The following is a 19,107-nucleotide window of genomic DNA, read 5'->3' as shown; positions in this document are numbered from 1 at the left end:
GACTCTGATGCATTCATACCAGCAATTCTTAGCCTTTGTACACTGAAGCAATGTCACACTGTCCCTTACCAATTACAAGTAATGAAATATTTAAATTAAATGAAGTTATACTGGCATCTACCAACTCATGTGAGTCTTTTGGGCCTTTGCATGTGTGACCATAGTTTATAAATCTCAGTTAATCTGTTCAGAAGTGATACACAATGTATCTATCTATTGTATAAATGTGTGTTGTGTTGTGTGTGTGTGTGTGTGTGTGTGTGTGTGTGTGTGTGTGTGTGTGTGTGTGGAGGGTGTACATATTTTTGACTGTCCTATGCATACCATGAAAGCATTTATTCACATAGCATGCCACCTCTGCAACCAGTTACAAACATTAACATAAAACCATGTCAGCCATAAACTTAAAGAAAAAAAAATTAAACTGTATCTACTGCATGCACTAAAAAATCATAAACATACAACTATCACATCTAAATAAAGCACTTAAAAAAAAAACACTTAATTTAGAAAAATTAACAGGAACAACTGAAAAAAAAATAATAATAATAATAGATCCTCAGCCAGCCATTCAGAAAATGTCATTAGCAGCAAAATAGACTTGATCTTAAGCAATTAATCTAAATGTGATTAAACTGTTAATACTAACAAATCGTAACATAACCCTCACTATCATACATCCATCTAACCTGTGCTATCAAGTTGCATCCAACTCATATAGCAGCCCCCTAAACTACCTCCACGATCCACAAAGTTTGCTATAAAAATAAGGAACAGAAGTAAATGGAAGGGACTTTCTTCCATAATGCATACACACACACACACACACACACACACACACACACACACACACACACACACACACACACACACACACACACACATCAAACTTATGAGTATGTATGCACACATGCCTATACCAAGGGAAAATTTAGAGTAACCAGTCCACTTACTACATGCCACAGCTAAAATAATACCTAAAACTTTTCTGAGGGTTTAATGTTATTCATAAAAGGCTATAACTGCTTATAAGCCTGGATTCATAAAGAAGCAAACTGCAAGCATAAACTGCTGCTGCAAAAAAGGGACAGTTTTGTAATTGCAAAAAAAAAAAAAAAAATTGCAGTTCAGAAACAGATTAAATGCAGTTAGGAAAGAACCATTATCAGCTAATTTGCATTTCACTGACTCATGCTATGCTAGTGGTAATCACTGCTGGTAGCCCACACACACACACACACACACACACACACACACACACACACACACACACACACACACACACACACTCATATTTCTACCTATCCTCTAACTAATCCCTGTACTGGGACCATCCAGGCAGACACACACACACACACACACACACACACACACACACACACACACACACACACACACACACTCACCTGAGATCACTCATACTCTTTCAGGCATGCACATACACTCTGGCACACTATCACACACACACCTACCACTACCTTTTCGCTAAACTCCCTGGCATTTACCAGCTACATGGTCATTCCCATTGAAAGTTTTGGGAGTATGTGGCCTTTTGAACATGTTAATTCACTCAGCTGGCCATATTTATTTATGGGGCCACATGATTCTTTGAATCTCTCTGCTGCATAATTCTCCTACCATAGGCATTTCTTGGGAAGGACATACAGCTAATTATCATATACTGCTTCCTTAGAATACCATGTAGTAGAATGTGGAAAGAGCACACCATGGTGATTCTGTACATCATATGGAATTACACTGATGGGCTGTTTAAGAAACAGAAAGTGGCTACTGCCAGATGAAAATAAAATTTGGTGTTAGTGTTTACTGCTGGCAGTAGCCCTTTCTGAATTCCAGGGATAGTTTGTTCAATGCACAGCTTATCCTGATAACCTAACTACTCCATTTTTTGTTTATTTATATTTTGTTGACCAGATTAATGCTGGTAACCTAACTACTCCATTTGTTTTTGTTTATTTATCTTTTATTGACCAGATTAATGCTGATAATCTAACTACTCAATTTATTTTTGTTTATTTATCTTTTGTTGACCAGATTACTCCCACTAGGCTAGTAGCCTCCTTTCAGGGCAGGGCTCAGTTGGTATTTATCCTACTATGGGAAATGTGGCCAGGGCATTGGGAAGTTCTCCAAATCATTCTGGGAGAGGCAGTGAAGCACTCTCTTGAGCTGCTAGGTGGTGCTGGAGAGCTGCTGCTGTAGTTCCTGGAATCCCACGATGGTGGAGATTGCAGCAGAGGTGGGGAGAGGTGCAGGAGAGTTGGGGAGGAGATGAAATAACTGTTACAGAGTTGGAAAATGCTGATATATTTGATGAATTAGGCAGATCGAAAGGAAGAAGAAGAATCTAGAAGGAATGACATGGTGGAGACAGTATTACAGGAAGAAGATAGTGAGAGACTGGAAGCAAAAACAACCACTGGTGAAGGAAACAATGCTGGAGTAGCCAGTTTTCAGGGTTTACCTCTGCAACAGGGTTTTTGTTATGGGTCTATATTACGTTATTGAAAGTTGATTTCAGCGAACCCTCACATGAGCGAAAACGCTGAAAATCAAAAGGGTTTTTGTGGGGTCGTGGTACAGTGAGGAGTGGGATATTTGCCCTTTCTTCACTGTAGTGTGATCTCTGAGTTGGATTATATAGTTAGCGGGGGGTGGGGGTGCAGCCCCCCCAAAATAAGAAGCTCGATTTTCAGCATTTTCACACATGAGTGTTCACTGAAATCAACTTTCAATAACGTAATATAGACCCATTGTTACAAGAAAAAAGTTATGCAAACACAACAAAGCAAGGAAAAATGGAAGACGTAACTGAGACAGGACAAGCCACAGAGATGATGGCCAGTGGAAAGAATAAAAAGAATAAGAGATGGCAGTTTGAACAGGTACGATATTATGGATAGTATTATCCAATAGGATTTAACATTAAAGGCATAAAAATATTAATTCATTTGGGAGATGAAAATTTTTGTGAAGTAACATTTGAAAGTTGTAACTTGCTGGAAACATTTATGACTGGGATAAAAAAGGAGATACAGTAATACCATGGAAATATTATTTATTTCAGAGCTTGGAACTACAACTAAAAAAATAAAATAAATGTACAGTTTAGGACTTCAGTTATGGATGAGCATGAGTTAAAACTGTTTCTTCTTTCACTATGTAATAAAGTGCATGAAATAAAAAAAAATGTGATGAAAAATATATGGACTAGGGGTTGGGAGCTGATAACAAAATGATAAGTATTGGAAAATTCAACATATTCCAAACACAATAATTGTGAATGGTAAGAAGGGTTTGTTAGATATTGGGGTCAAACCAAAGTATGTTATCCCTGTGGGGAAGAAAATCATCTAATACAAGACTGTAACAAATGAAGGTGTGGCCAATGAGAGGAAAGGGGACGTACATCAAAAAAATGTAAAGAATTTGGACATTTCTGGTTGATTGGCCCATATTAGAAAAGGAAACAGTAGATAAAGAGGAAAGCTCAGAAGAAAGACAAACAGTAGAAAATATTATTAGAGAAGTTGTTGAAAGAGAAAGTGTTATGGTGGGGCTGAGATACTGAAGAAAGGTTAAGCAATAAAGAGGTACTTAGAGAAGAAATAGTTCAAAGTGAGGTTATTAATACACAGGAAAAGAAGAGAATTCCAATGTTAAAGTAAAAAGGAGGAAAACAGAAAAACGGAGACAGAGAAGACCAAGAAGGAAAAGGATGACATGAGAATTTTAGCATTAAATGTGAATAGCATTAAAAATAATAAGATGTTTGGTGGTTGTGGAATGGTGTAAAAAATAAAAATGGATGTTTTTTGCTTGCTAGATACTACATGCAACAAAAAAGACAAAAGGAAAAGAATACAGGGTGTATGGGGGGGGGGGGCAAATCGGTTGGTGGAAAATGAGATATGTTTTGCAATAAGAATTCTTATAAAAATTAATCAAAGAATTTTAGATGTAACAATAATAGTACCAGGAAGTGTAATGTCCAAAACAAGGAGTGTGTCAAAATGTAGGACAAAAAACTCAACCAAAAAAAACAACAAAATCCACTTCAGCCTGGACACCAAGTTAAGAACTGTATCCAATTTTATTAAAACAGTACCAGTGTTAAGGACTTTCATCCTGAACTGTGGACTTAATCAGAACATAAATGACAAATGATTCCTAACCGCCATGTATAGTATACATTCAGATAATTAAACAGTTATCTAGTTAATAAGTTAAATGTATGCCGCGGTGGTACGGCGGTAGCGTTGTTACCTCACAGTAAGAGGTTTTCCCGTTCGATTCTCGGCTTGGCTTGGGAGTGCCTTCTGTGTGGAGTCTGCATGTCGTCCCCGCGGTTGGGTAGCGTTCGAAAGACATGCGTGCGTAAATGGGCGTGCCTTCGTTGAAGGTTGGGCGTTGAGCTGGCACCTCGGCGTTTCGTAAAAATCTACTGCCAATCATTAGCGGACCGGAGTTCCGCTGTGGCGACCCCTTACCGGGAAAAAGCCGAAAGACAAACAACAACAACATCTAGTTAATAAGTTAAATAGCCTCAACATCATTTAAAGTAACTCTAAGAAATTCCCTAAATCAGCATTTACAATCAAAAAACAAATAATGTTGTCAAGTAAATTAGTGGAACATGATATAAGAAACTAAAATATGTTCTTTAAAAATATCTTCTTTACCAAAGGCAAAAAGCAGAAACAAAAAGAAATTCTGAACCAACAAATTATTGTCAAAGATAAAAAATTCCTGTAATAAGGTTCATAATTTAGCTGTTTTCATTCTTAACACTGAATTTATGGAAACGTGATCATTCAGACCTGTTTTTTGAGTAGTGTCCAACCTGAGTTGCCAAAGGAGCTCCTTATATTCCAGTTTATTTTCCCATGCCCCCCTCTGGCATCCAATGGGACAGTTTCTAGTATCTCAAAAACATATTTATGAAAACCTTTACAAATTGTTGAATGTCTGTATACAGGTCATTATGCAACCTGACAAGGGAGGGGGTTATGCTTGCCTCACAAATGGATTATGCAAAGAAGCTTTATAAAATGCTTATGGATGATTCTCATTATATGGTAGTTTCTAGAAATGAGATCAACATCACACATAGAAATATTGACCTGTTTCTGGAGCACACCCTCCTTCACAGCATTATTACACCAGAGACCCATGCTTTTTTATATAACAAGAGCCCCTATATACCTAAGCTGTTTGGGATCCCAAAGGTGCATAAGGATGTCTTGGACCCACCTTATAGGCTGATTATGGCAGCTCAGGGTTCCAAGACTTACCCCTTGGCAGTATATATAGACAGGAAATTGAAAACATTGTTGAACTCCTACCCTAATATACTAAGGGACTCTTGGGAATTTTTAGTTAAGCTTAATAATGACCTTATTAAAGATTGTACCAGCTTCATTACTGTTGACGTGGTGGACCTTCTTCTAGTATTCCCCATGACATAGGGCTCAAGTGGTTCAAGGAAACCCTTTTGGAACATCACCTCCTTGAATGAACTGAGGTAGTTTTTCTTGTACAGTTGATGGAAATGGTGTTGAAAACCAACTTTTTTTCCTTTGAGGGAAAATATTATAAACAAGTGAGTGGGGTAGCTATGGGGGAGGGGTGCATGCCCATTTTTGCCAATATTGTCATTTTGGCTTGGGAGAAAAAAATTATATTCAATTCTAAGATGCCATTGGTCATTCTATGTTAGGTACCTGGACGACATGTTCTTCATCTGGAAGACAGACCCCACAGAGATAGATCCATTTGTGGAATATAACTCATACCACTGACTTTTTGAGGTTCACATACAATCACAGTCAACAAAATATACATTTTTTGGATGTCGAACTTTCAATTGACCAAGGATAGTTAGTGTCTGGGATGGAACACAGCTACCGTCATCCATTTGCACAAAGTGGGTGCATCCACACCCCAGGAACTATAGACCCATTAGCCTGACCAGCGTTATCTGCAAGGCCATGGAATGAATCATCAAGGAGCTTATTAACAAAGATATAGGAAATCTTCATGCTCGACTTACCCAGTTTGGCTTTGTCAAGGGCAGCTCATGCCTGTTAAACTTGGTCGACTTATTCAAGATAAGTCACCAAAGCCCTAAACGAGGGCAAATCTGTGCATATGCTCTACTTAGATTTAGCCAAGGCCTTTGACACAATCCTCCACTCAGGCATCATTGATAAACTCACCCAGCTGGGTATCAACCCATATATTGTCAGGTGGGTTGCAAACTGGCTAACTAATAGAACTCATACAGTCAAAATAGGGGACTCCACCTCCTCCATCAGACCCGTAACCAGTGGTGATCCACAGGGATCAGTTCTGGAAACCCTACTATTCAGAATCTACTTCTCTGAAGTACAGGCTAAAACGAAAGGACTGTGACTGGCAAAGTTTGCTGATGACTGAAAACTGGGAGCGATAGTTGAAATCCCCAGCAATGTCAACATCCTGCAAGATAGTCTTACGCAGACTAATGCCAAAGCCATGGTCTTAACCTTAATGCAAAAAATGTGTTATTATCCCCTTCAGCAAGGATGATGTTCCTGCAAACTACCACATCAGTAGCAATACCCTAAGCACACAGTGGTGAGAAATCTGGGTACACAGGTCAACAGCAACGTTAACTTTGATCACCATGTCTCCACAGTGGTAAGAAGGGCATTTTATATTGCTCATCACATAAGTAAGGGCATTGCCTCTAGAAAAAAAGAGGTTATAACCCCCCTGTACTCTTCCCTCATTAGGGCAATAATAGAGTACAATACTCCCTTTAGTATGTTCTTTTCCAAACACCTGCAGCAATTGGAGAAACCACAGAGGTTCCTTACAAAGAAAATTCAAGGTCTTCAAGATCTGTCTTATGCGGAGAGACTGAAATCATTGTTACTTTACTCTGTGTCATAAAGACTGCTCAGAGGTGACCTGTGCCTTGCATATACAGAAATCTCTGACCCAGCTTTAACAGAAATGCTGCATATTTGCAAGTCAAATGGCACATGGGTCACTCACTCAAAGGACCTTAACCTGGTATGTAACATCAACAGAACTTGCTGGAGAGACAGATTTGTCTCACAGAGGTTGCCCCACCTTTGGGACAAGCTTTCTATTCATGTTAAAGTCCCTCATTGCCCTGTTTAAGTGTAATTTGGACGATTGGATAGTTAACAGGAAATTCATGCTGGGGGTTCCACCTGTGTCTCTCTTTTATCAGGGGCAATAGGTGCTGATTTTAGTGTCTGTTTGAACCAGACACCCTTGGGAACACGGGTTAAACGTGGCGAGGCTTGTAAGTGCCCTCGCCTAGTAATCTCCTGTGATCCTATGATCTGTTCATTTAATTTACTTTCAGCAATGAGAAATGTAAAAGAAAGACCAAAAGAAATGATAGGTAATATGCTGTATGAAAAATATTAAACTGTACTGGAATAAAAAAACAGGGGAAAGAAAAGAAAAAGAGACAGGATGGAAGAAAAATATGTCAAAAAATGAAACTATGGAAGTTAAAAGTGAAGTCGATGGGAAAAGAAAAGAATGGTGTGATATGATTTTAGAAAACATTTGTTGCTGTACAGATGGAAGGAACTAAAAGAAGATGAAGAAAAAGGTTTGAACGTTTTTATGAAGCACAGGATTTTTGTGGAAAGTTTTATTCTACAAGTTACCAATGAAAAGGAATATGACATATATATTGATGGAGTCAAGAAAATGTGTTGATTGTACTGAAGAAGAAGCAACAAATCATTGTTTTTTGGATTGCAAGAAGATATAACTATGAATATATTATATGGGAAGTATGATAAAGTAAGGAAATATAATACTGATACATGCAATACACCTCAAGAGGTATCTGGTTCGATTCTCAGCTAGGGTACCTTTTGTGTGAAATCTTCTTGTCCTCCCTGTGTTTTCTTGGATTTCTTCTGGGTCTTCCAGTTTTCTCCCACATTCCAAAGACATGCAGTAGGTGAATTGAACACTCTAAACTGGCCATAGTTGTGAGTGTGTAGTTTGGAAGAACTACCATGGCAAGGCTAGCCACCTGGTAGTGTGAACCTTGGCTCCAGATGATTGTCACTGTTGAAGTGACACTCTGACCTCCTCTGCAAAACATAGGAAAAAGTAGTTGTGGATGGATAGATGGAAATTGAAGAGGATGATATATTAACTGAAATAAGAAGATGGTTGTGGAAGAAAGGGTGGAGGTAAATGGTAAATATAAAGGAAAAAATATAATAAAAGAAACAGAACTGTTTAAATTATTTTATTTTGATAACTTGAACTTTTGGTTGATAAGCTGTAAATAATTTTAAATATGAATGTGAAAAAAACAATGAGTGTGTAAGTAACTGATTTATTATTTTATATGACATAAAACAAATGTAGATCTTAATAAAGGACCCCCAGTCTTTTTGATAGGTGCCATGGGATCTGTTACATCCTCTAGGGCTGTCATCGACCCAAGCAGATGAAGCTTCAGTTTAATGTCTCATCCAAAGGACGATCCCACTGAAATGATTGATGAACAGTAATTCAATGGGTAAAAGGAATATGAAAAGGTCTGGTCTGTGTAAAATTCACATTATTTTCTACTGTAAAATTAGGGAACTTCATTTCATGCCTCGTGGCTTTACCACTCAGCATTAAAATTTGTTCTTTATCTTGCAGTACACTATAACTCATGTATCACACTCTGTACTTTCCAGATATAAATCTGAAAAATGCCTAGACACGGATACAAGCATGCATTAACATGCTTATTTTCCTACATTCAGAAACATATGCAGATAAACGCACACATACACACAGCCACACGTGCGCGCGCACACACACACACACACACACACACACACACACACACACACGCCTACCTTCCTACTTTGCAAGTCAACCTGAACTATTATCGGTATGCTTGCTAGTTAAATAATTACCAGTATGTACAGAAACATAAGACATTTAGGCATCTGCAGCTTATTTAGTATTTATATGTTTGTTTACTTTTTTATTGTTCTTTTGGTAGTATGTTACTGATGAGTTAAAGAAGAATGTTTGTGCAAACAGTTAACATGAAATTTTAATGAATAAATCATCCGTTTTAGCTTTATTGCAGGGACTAAATTTAATGTAGATTGAAGACTTAGACTTTTGTTCTGTGGTGCCATCTACTGGTGGAAAATGTTCTACCAAACGTTTTTGGATTTTTTTTTTTTGTTATATAAATGTTCAGTGGAGGAAACATGTTGCAGCTAAGCTTTTGCCATTTTAATAGGAGAAGAGTAATCCACATTTATTGCTATCTGGCTACAAACCATATAGAAATAATATTAGAATAAATAATTCAAGATGATGACTGGAGCAGGGAAAAGAAAGAAATTCACGATTATCCAAGAAATATTTCTTCAGTGGATAACAGCATGAAAAATAATCACTGAAAGCTGCTTTTAATGAACAACGGAGAAAGCTTTTATAGGAGGGGCAAGCCCCCTGTACCCTCTGTTGGAAGGAAACTTCCCACCCCCTAACTTATACATCCCAACTCTACAGTCACACAACTCTGAAAAAAGGGCTACAGTCAATGTGCATTGAAAGGGACTTTCACCGTAATCTCCTTTTTACTGCTGTAATTCAGAGAAACAACAGACAAAATGTCTTCACTTTCCAAAATAAAGCAGTGTGTGAAGCTTGACTAGCCCTTTCTGAAATCTGCAAAAAAATGTTTTGAGCTCTGAACTTCCATGATTGTACCAACTATTTTAATAAATTATTTTAGACATGTTATACATATACTTACAATATGTTCTTACTCCATATGTAGGTATTCTAAAAGTTGTTTATCTTTGCTTAGCTCCAAGAATCTCACCTGACAAGCGAATATTCACCACCAGACATACTCCAAGCTGTATATTTCAGGAAGTAGATGAGAGGTGGGTAATTACTGTTAAAAGAAGTAAAAGTAAAACAGTATGACTTTCTTCATAGCATGAAACTACACTAGACATTTTAATGAAATGCCTTAACTCATACTTTAGTTTTTTTTTTTAAGTTTGCATATTATTGTCCAATATTATTTGTTGTAGTACTTTTGCAGAAATGCATTTTTTTTCACAGTAAATGCACATTTCAGGTCACTTAGGCTTGCATTAGATAAAGAACTCCATCCATGTGCATAGCCATAGTCAAAAATGACTGTCTTCATTTTTGTTTGCAGGATGATAACATACCTACTATGAGTACTGGAGGATCACCTGTCAGCAGATGACTAAATAATTTAGTGCTTTGTTAGTGTAGTATCCACCTAGGAGTTTATTCCTGAAGGTTAATGCTTTGAGCTCATAAGGAGTTTCATCCTGCATTCCATGATTGACACTCACAAACTTTACTTGCAGACTGATGCAGTTTGAACAAGGCACTTAACCAGACAATGCTCCTGACTGAACGTCGATGACAGGCACTTGTGCCTAGTAGGCTTATTCAGTTAACAAAAGTTAAAATAAAAATAAGTAGTTGGCACTGTTGTTTCTAATCATATGAGAGTAGAAGCCACATATTCTGTGGTCCATGTGGGATTCATCCGAAAGCATGCTGCTTTGTTTGAATAGCTGGTATAGAATGCCTGTAGGTATTGTGGTATTTTCTGTGGAGTCCTGGAATTCACTCTATGTATTTATTTATTTATTTATTAGAGTATAATTCACTTTTCAAAGCACAGTGAGACTGAAATGCACCATGCAATCAGTGTCAATGCATTTTTTTTTCATTTTACAAGAGACATTTTTGAAAACGCAAACGTCTACATGTTTTTAATGTAAACGACACCTAATTTTAATGCATTTGACAATGTTTTTTATTGTACAAAACTGACATATGATCTTTCTGAGCACACAGTCCTGAACATTTTTGTTTATCTGTGTTTCATTCAGAGCAATACCTTTATTGGGATATTTACCTCAAGATTTGATTGGAACATCCATTCTGGTTTATCTCCATCCTGAGGACAGGCCGCTAATGTTTGCAATACATAAGAAGGGTAAGTATTTTGTCACTGATAGTATGGAAATTATTAGTTAATGCTGCTGCCTCAGATCTCAAGGGTCTAGAGTTTGATCCTGACCTTCAGTCACTGCATGTGTGGAGTTTTCCATATTTTTTACAAAAAATTATTATACTTTTATTATTCTCATGACATCATCTTGCAATTAAAAAACACATTTTTATATAGTTCTTAACAACATATCTCTTTCACAATACGTCTCTTTCCGTTGATAGTTAATTATTTATCTCTTTTATACAGAAGAGATAAAACAGAGACTCTACCCAGTATTAAGTTCAAAGAACCACCGAGTTGTAATTTACCAACCAAATAATATCTTTTTAGTTATTATTTAAAAAAGTGTAGCACTTAATATGGACCATAAAAAGACCCACTAAGTAAAACTTTAATAATATCACTTATGTAATCTGCATTAGACAGATAACTAGATGCATTTATTAAGATGCAATCATAGAAAAGCCTAGAAACTGAATTTTGAGTAAAAACATTAGACTCTGACTTTATCATAACCGCCACCAGAGTATTTTATGGTTTTAGCACAACTGCGGTCATCTCATACAGCAACCAGGATTATAAAAAGATAACGGGAAAGCAACAACAACAAAGAAATCAAAGAACATCATTCCTTGGTCCTTTCTCCCCTTCATATTTAGTCAGATGTATCTTACATCTTATAGAAAAGCTAGGTGAATAACTCAATATATGGAGCTTTTCTCATTGTAAGAGAGAGAGAGAGAGAGAGAGAGAGATGTAATGTCTCGGCCACTGACCTATTCCAGTCTTTTAAACTATTCCATGATCAAATAGCAAGGTAATCAATATAATAACACTTAAACAACTCCTACCTACATGCTCAGAAATGCTGATGGCCTCCACCTCATTTGATCACCTTTCATACTAACAGTAGCATAAAGATCATTCTCCAGATTAGCCCTGAATACTGGCAAAAACTATCACATGACATTGGATCAAATTCTGCTCTCAAAGGCTTTAGGAAAGCTCTGAAGAAACACACCAAGGAAATCTCTCTGTTTTGGTGATTATGAGCCCTGATCAAACAGATATGTCTATATGTCTTGATGATGATGATAATACCTTTAGAGTGCACATATATATATATATATATATATATATATATATATATATGTGTGTGTGTGTGTGTGTGTGTGTATTCAAGCAAACTGTAAGAAAGGGCTAAGGCAAGTGAGAGTATTCTCTGTGTAATACCTTAAACATTCTGCAATGGAGGCTCATGGGATATATGCAAATAACCCTATACGGGCATACCAATGTTTCAGCTACACAGCTTTTGAATGCCCATTACATGTTTTACTTCTTAAGTCTTTACAAATACATTCAGGATAATAAAGCCACCCCCCAGTAGCTGCAGACATGGTATGTTTCAGACTTATTTGGATCTTTTCAGTACAGCATGAATGGAATGTTTGATTATACTTTTGAAATAGAGGGCTGAAAACCCAGCCTGATACCAATAAGCATTAAAGAGAAGAGGTCACAAAAAGTCTGACATTTCTAGCATTGCACTCTGTCAGGTAAAACCACCATGGCCTTTCTTTAAGTACAATGAAAATGTAAATTCCTTAGGATGCTGGGGGTGCAATATAAACCTTCTCCTCCTTTAACTCCTTGAGTTTCCATTTTACAACAGTAGTGAAATGGTTACCACTGCTGCTCACAGCCCATGGTTCCCTGTTTCAGGTACAGGCCTTGGTGCCTACGTCACCAAGTCTACATGTTCTTCTTGTGCCCATATTGAATTTTGCTGAGCAGTCTGGTTTTCTTCAAATTATAGATAATTCCCCTGTCCTTCGATTATCATGCAATGACAGTACTCTAAACTTCCTTCTGCTTAGTACTGCTAATTGCCCAAAGAATATCATCTAGATCTAGAAGGGTCTCTCCCCATTTTATATTCAACATTAATTAGGTCAATTATTGTCTACAGGAACTGCTTTGGGATGTACCTCGCTAGACATATCAAACAACCAGAAAGACCCTATAGACTCCTAACTAAGATCTCTGGCTTAAAAACCCTAAACTACCAGAAAAGACTGGAGGCACTGTCCCTTTACTTATTATCTTACAGACTCCTGAGAGAAGATCCGTGCCTTGCTTTCTGTGTCAATAAGGAACCAGTTGGCCTGGATCTCTTGTATCTCTACAAACAAAATAGTTCTCAAATTACTAGAACCAGGGATCTAAAGCTTTACCATCAGATAAATAATACATGATGGGAATATAATGTCCATTACACAACACCTTCCCCAACTCTGGAATAGAGTCCTAGTATAAGTTAAGTATATGTAAAGCAGTGTGATCCATTATTTTCCTTCAGATAGGAACTGGATGATTGGATGAGTATCCACAAACTCAACCCTGGCTTGATTGAGCCAGCTCTCTTTGAAACAGGAGGTATGGTCTAAGGATGGGTACTGGCAAAACATAAATGGTCACAAGACTGTTGTATTTGCTATGATCCAATGATCATATGGTCCTATAAATCAAGAAAACTATGCCAAGCAAATTAATAGTAATGACTAGATTTGCATATTAAATAATTAAATATTTAAATTGCTTCAAGAAATAGTATGATGACTGTAATACTGTATTTTTAAAAGAAAAATATATAAATTGCTGTGAAACCATATATATTTTTACATGACAGAATATACTAAAATGTAAAGTAAATATATTTTATCTGATAAGTGTCATACACCTGTAAGCCAAACATTATGCATAGCAAATTTACCTAAGGTGGAGCTTGTGAACCAATTTCTGATTTACAGAGTCATTGTCCTAAGAAAATAAATGACACAATTTAAAAATCTTTATTGCATTTAAGATGACCAATTAAATAAATATTTTTTCATAAGACCTGCATATTAAATTCTCATTGAGAATGGATAATAATATAACATTGAAGTCCAGATACATACAGACTTGTGTGATGTTTCTGTATCTATATTACTGGAAAGACAAAAAGTATACTTTCTTCAGATAAATTGTATTAATGCCCCATTTTTATCAGTCTTTTTCTTTTTGTTGGAACAGTCTTTCTTCCATCTTTCATCCTAGTCTCCCTGCTTGTCTTTTTATGGTTGAATGGCTCTATCCCACTTCTTCCTCAAGACTGATGATTTTTAGAAAGGAAAGTACATCTTCTAAAGAGTCAAAAGTACTTGCTCTTTCTGATACAAAGATTCTTAATATTGCTGGAAATAAAGTGTGGCATATAATAACACATTTTAGGGACTGTTTGCAGTGGTAAGTGCCTGCCATTTTCCATTACTTTCTGAGAGGGTCTATATTACTTTGTCGAAAACTAACTTCCGTGAACGGCCATTCATCGAAGACAAATAAACAAACAGCCATTCATCGAGCACAAATCAGTGAATGGCCATTCATTGAACGTTCACATCACTGAACATTTTCCTCAGGGAAATGAAGTTCTTGTTGAACATTCTGATGATAACACACACCGCACTTAATCAAACCCAACAAGGTGGGGGGCACCCCCCCCCCCCAATTATATATACCAACTCCAAGATTGCACTAGAGTGAGGGAAAGGACAAATTTCCTAATGCTGGACAACTAACTTAGTTCTGTGTGAAAAACATTTGCTGAAGTGAATTTTCGATGAATGGCCATTCACTGATTTATGTTCAATGAATGGTCGTTCACTGAATTTAGGAATATAGGAACAAAGGAATATAGACCCTTTCTGAGAATAGTCATTATCAAATCTGATGACACAACTACCAAATTTCAGAGAAGGATTTGACCAAGCAGTTCTAATAGCAAGCTCTTTATCTAGATGGGAGATGAATTTAATAGTTATAGACCTGGGATGGACTCCTTCCTTAACTGGATGTTTTGTTGGGAACTCTATTATGGGCTGTCTTTATAGCATAAGCCCTCTTAAAAGTTGAACACTTTTGGAATCCAGCTGGTGAGGAAATTAACCATATTTTCTCCATTCTGTTTTCTTGGGTACACCATATATTCTTGTATTACTACTTCTGTCCTGGTTTTCTAGATCAGCCACATTACTCAATATCCAGTTATTTTGTTTTAGAAAAACGTCATTGTGGTTTTCTTGCTCATACAGTATTTTGTCAATGTCATTTAAACTTGTTTCTATTCTGTCAACATGAGCATTCTGTTGTTGGATCATAGTTTTTAAAATACAAAGTGTTTATCAAAATTTTGTAGCTAGTCTACTTTCTCATCCATATTATTTGTACTGCGGTGGTGGTGCTGCGGTAGCATTGTCGCCTCAAAATAAGACGCTGTCCAGTTCGATTCTCAGCTAGAGCATCTTCTGTGTGGAGACATGCGTGAATGGGCGTACCTTCGTTGAAGGTTGTGCATCAGGGCTGGCAACTCGGCACGTAAAAATCTATCTGCCAATCATTAGCGGACTGGAGTTCTGCTGTGGTGACCCCTAACCGGGAAAAGCCCAAAGACACAACATTATCTGCTTTATAGATACCTATGGTATGGATGGCATTATCTTCTGGAAATCCTGCTTTGTAAAATGAAAACAAAGTTTATTAAAAGAAAAAACTATTAAAAAGTCTTTTAATGAACTGCCTTTGTTCTCAATTTGTGGTTGGTTGTTGTTTAATAATTTTCTTTTTTTTTTTTTTTTTTTTTTTTGGTGTTTTTTTTTTTTTTGGTGGTTCTTACTTCTTTGTAAAATGGTCTGCTGCCCTGTAGTTTTGGAAACTGACCTCTTTCAAGTGGTCTGTTGAGATATCTTCTGGCAGGAATGTTATTTGAATTATTAATTTTGACTAATATAATATGATCCTAAGACAAAAATACACATTTCCTTCATGTGTAGTACTAACTGGATCAAGTTTGATAGTAAATTAATTTCAAAAACATTCCAATTGTATAGAGCAACTAAAATGTCCTGGCTGTTGCAACCCCTTCCAATTAATATGTAATTTTCTTCCTGTGATTTTGCACACTTATTTTTAAATTAAACTACAGCTTAGCTAAAATAGCTGATAGGGTGCATTTCTCAGTTCTCTGGTTGCTTGTGTAGCTAATAGAGCCAACATTTTGTTACACTGAGTGTTTTCCTTTGCAAATTCATTAGATAACAATTCCATTTAACTAATACAAGTGTTTTCTCTGTAACTTTCCACTGTTTTTCTTACTTTTACAACTTAATCTTACATGTTTTCATTTAGTTTTCTAGTCTAAGTGTAAACTTGCTCAGAGCAGTCGTGGTTATTTGGTGGCTGGGAATAATTTGCTGCTATTTTTGAGGGGTAGACAACATTGGCTGGAGTTCTACCATTGGTTCTTTCACTTTTCCACTCAGCTTAACAGTGGGTGGTGATGCTCTGTCCAGCACTGCACAATAATGTACTTGACAAATGCAGGTGCTTTCATGTTTTAATTCTCTTTTAGGAACCTTAGTTATAGCTGTATAAACCACAGAGTTAAGCAGTGGTACATCTCTGCATGTCAAAGGTCATCTTATTTACTGCTTACTGGTGTTGGTGCTCACACCAAATTTTCTCTATTCACACATTATTAGCATACTCCAACTCAAGACCTTAAGTCTGAGACAAATTATCTTGCTGTCTCTGTCTCTATTGCTCACTAGTTGCATGACATCATTCTGGTTTTGTGCTAAGAGGCACATTGCTCTGGGTGTGAAGACTTAGATTGCTCTATGAGACAGACAGCATTCTCTAAATCAACTCCACACCACTTAGGCACTATTCTCCCTTTAGCTCACAACAGTAAGCATCTAGCACCATGGATTTGCACTTCTGACCATCTTGGTTGAAATGGACATACTGAGACAATATAGCAATTGCCTCGTTTGCTGACAAACATCTGCTACATAAACAAACTGACACAGTGTGTGAGAGATGTAGTTATATAATATTATTGGGACAAAACTCTTGCAAGAAGCCACTACAAATAGCAAGCAGATTGTCAGTACCACAGAACACCACACTAAACCCATCACACACAATTCAGACCAAATACATAGGCCTACATATGCTGGGGCTCTTAAAAGTACCCCCATCTAAAACAAAAAGGTCTAATAATTGTAACCTAAGAAGCAAGTACTCAGCAACTTCATAAATGAGCCAAAATAGCTTAGTTGGGAGTGTTAGACTGAAGAGCTAAAGCTCCCTGGTTCAATCCTGCATTTTGGCATAGAAACATATCCCCTGTCAGTTTTTTTTATAATAGTTAAGATCTTCACCTCATAGACAGAGGTTACAGGGTTTGATTCTTACCTTGGGATATAGGCTTGGCTTAAAACAGCTCCTCAGGGCAGTTAGCCTAGTATTCACCTATGAAACTATGAGCAAACACCCAACAAAGACAGCAACCACCATGAAGCATATATCTAAGAGTCATGTTAATTTAATTCAAAAGCCCTCAAGACAAACCTCCTTACAGTCCAGTATCATAGTCAAAGATGACTCCATAGTGAGACACCAATCCACCTCTCACCAGCTGTGCAAGGAGAAGGTCATGGTCAAATATCTGTTAGGTACCAGGATTCTCCATATCCCATGATTGTTGGAGTCTCTGCACCTTAAGTACACATAAGATACAGGCATAGTGCACATAGGTGTAAATGAGTTATTAAATACCTCCCTTGACCATATGAAGAGAGTCCTGATGGAGCTTTCAGAATATGTGTCTAAGGCAGGTATGAACCTAGTCTTGAACTGAATTTTACCATCACCAAGAATGATGCTGCAGTACCATCAAAAGATTATGGACTTCAACAATTAGCTTAGCTTAGGGTGTCATTCTAATCACATACAACATATATTTGCCTTGGTGTAGATGGTATACAGTTCTAACTGCTTTGCCAGAGATGGCCTACACCTATCCCCTCAAGGCATTTGTATATTGGCTAAATCCCTCTCTACCCCCATAGTGACTTTTTTAGGTAATGTCAGTCTTCTAAAGCTTCCAGCATAACAAAACAGAATTGTGATACTACAAATGTATTACTGCTCAGTGCTAGGAGCCTCAACAAATAAACTCCTCTCTCTGCTAGCATTTCTTATCCTGTAAAACAATGAAATATGCATCGTTATGGAGATCTACCTAACTTTCAATGAAAGCACTCCATCAGTGTAAAGTTTTAATGCCTACCACACTTTCAGGCTTACTACATAAGAGCGTAGAAAGAAACTACCACAATCTTACCTAACGCTTCCTCCTCGGAGTCACAATGTGGAGCACAATGTATTAATAAAATAACTGTATTCAGAATAAGTACAGATGTAATCATTTTTTGGTGATATTGTACTTGTAAGGACTCCCCTTGTGAAAGTATTTTTTTCTTTTTTACATTTTGTTGTACGTTCAGAGGGAATGCATATTCATGAATGACATATCACGGGGTGGGTTTTGGGTGGGGCTTGCTACTGCGCATCTGGTGAGGCCCTCAAGTACAATATTGCCCCACTTTGTTGATCCTAGACAGTACACTTTTCCTACTCAAGGTATTGTAACCTTCTTTGTATACCTCTGAGGCAGGGACGTCGGGAGGCATACGCAGTGTACTGATTTCAGTACAACTTATTTAGAAGGGGGTAGCTTTTTAAAGTTTCACTTTTTCGCGCTTTATTACACGATGACGTCGGAAGCTCACCGCGCATGTATTTCTGGCCGTTTTCAAGCGGGAGGATTCAAGCGTTTTGTACATGAGCGGGAGGTCGAAGCAGCTTCAACAAGGACTTTATTTAACCGAGGGTTGGATTCAAGCATTATCGAGCGGGAGGTCGAAGCAGCTTCAAGGACATTAGTACGAGGCGAGCGGGAGGTGGATTCAAGCATTATGTTGGATGTACGAGCGGGAAGCAGCTTCAAGGACATTAGTTAGAAGAACCGAGGGTTGGTGAGTAATATGAAGTGTGTGTGTGTGTGTGTGTGTGTGTGTGTGTGTGTGTGTGTGTGTGTGTGTGTGTGTAAGTGTGTGTAAGAG

General features: G+C 37.3%; 1 protein-coding gene across 3 annotated transcripts in view; it reads left to right on the top strand.

Moving 5' to 3' along the window:
- The window catches only part of LOC122799310 (period circadian protein homolog 1-like), a 439,191-nt gene that overhangs the window by 198,784 nt on the left and 221,300 nt on the right, over positions 1-19,107 (top strand). For all 3 annotated transcript variants that reach the window (XM_044068277.1, XM_044068278.1, XM_044068276.1), the window contains exons 9-10: positions 9,896-9,974; positions 10,971-11,077. In XM_044068277.1, coding sequence (XP_043924212.1) covers positions 9,896-9,974; positions 10,971-11,077 — 186 coding nt within the window. The remainder of the gene's footprint in view (positions 1-9,895; positions 9,975-10,970; positions 11,078-19,107) is intronic.

The sequence above is a fragment of the Protopterus annectens genome, chromosome 4.part0 (genome assembly GCF_019279795.1).
Source record: "Protopterus annectens isolate FY-2018-M chromosome 4.part0, PAN1.0, whole genome shotgun sequence".
NCBI lineage: Eukaryota > Metazoa > Chordata > Ceratodontiformes > Protopteridae > Protopterus > Protopterus annectens.
The sequence above is the reverse complement of the archived record's forward strand: the minus strand, read 5'-3'. Positions and strand labels throughout refer to the sequence as shown.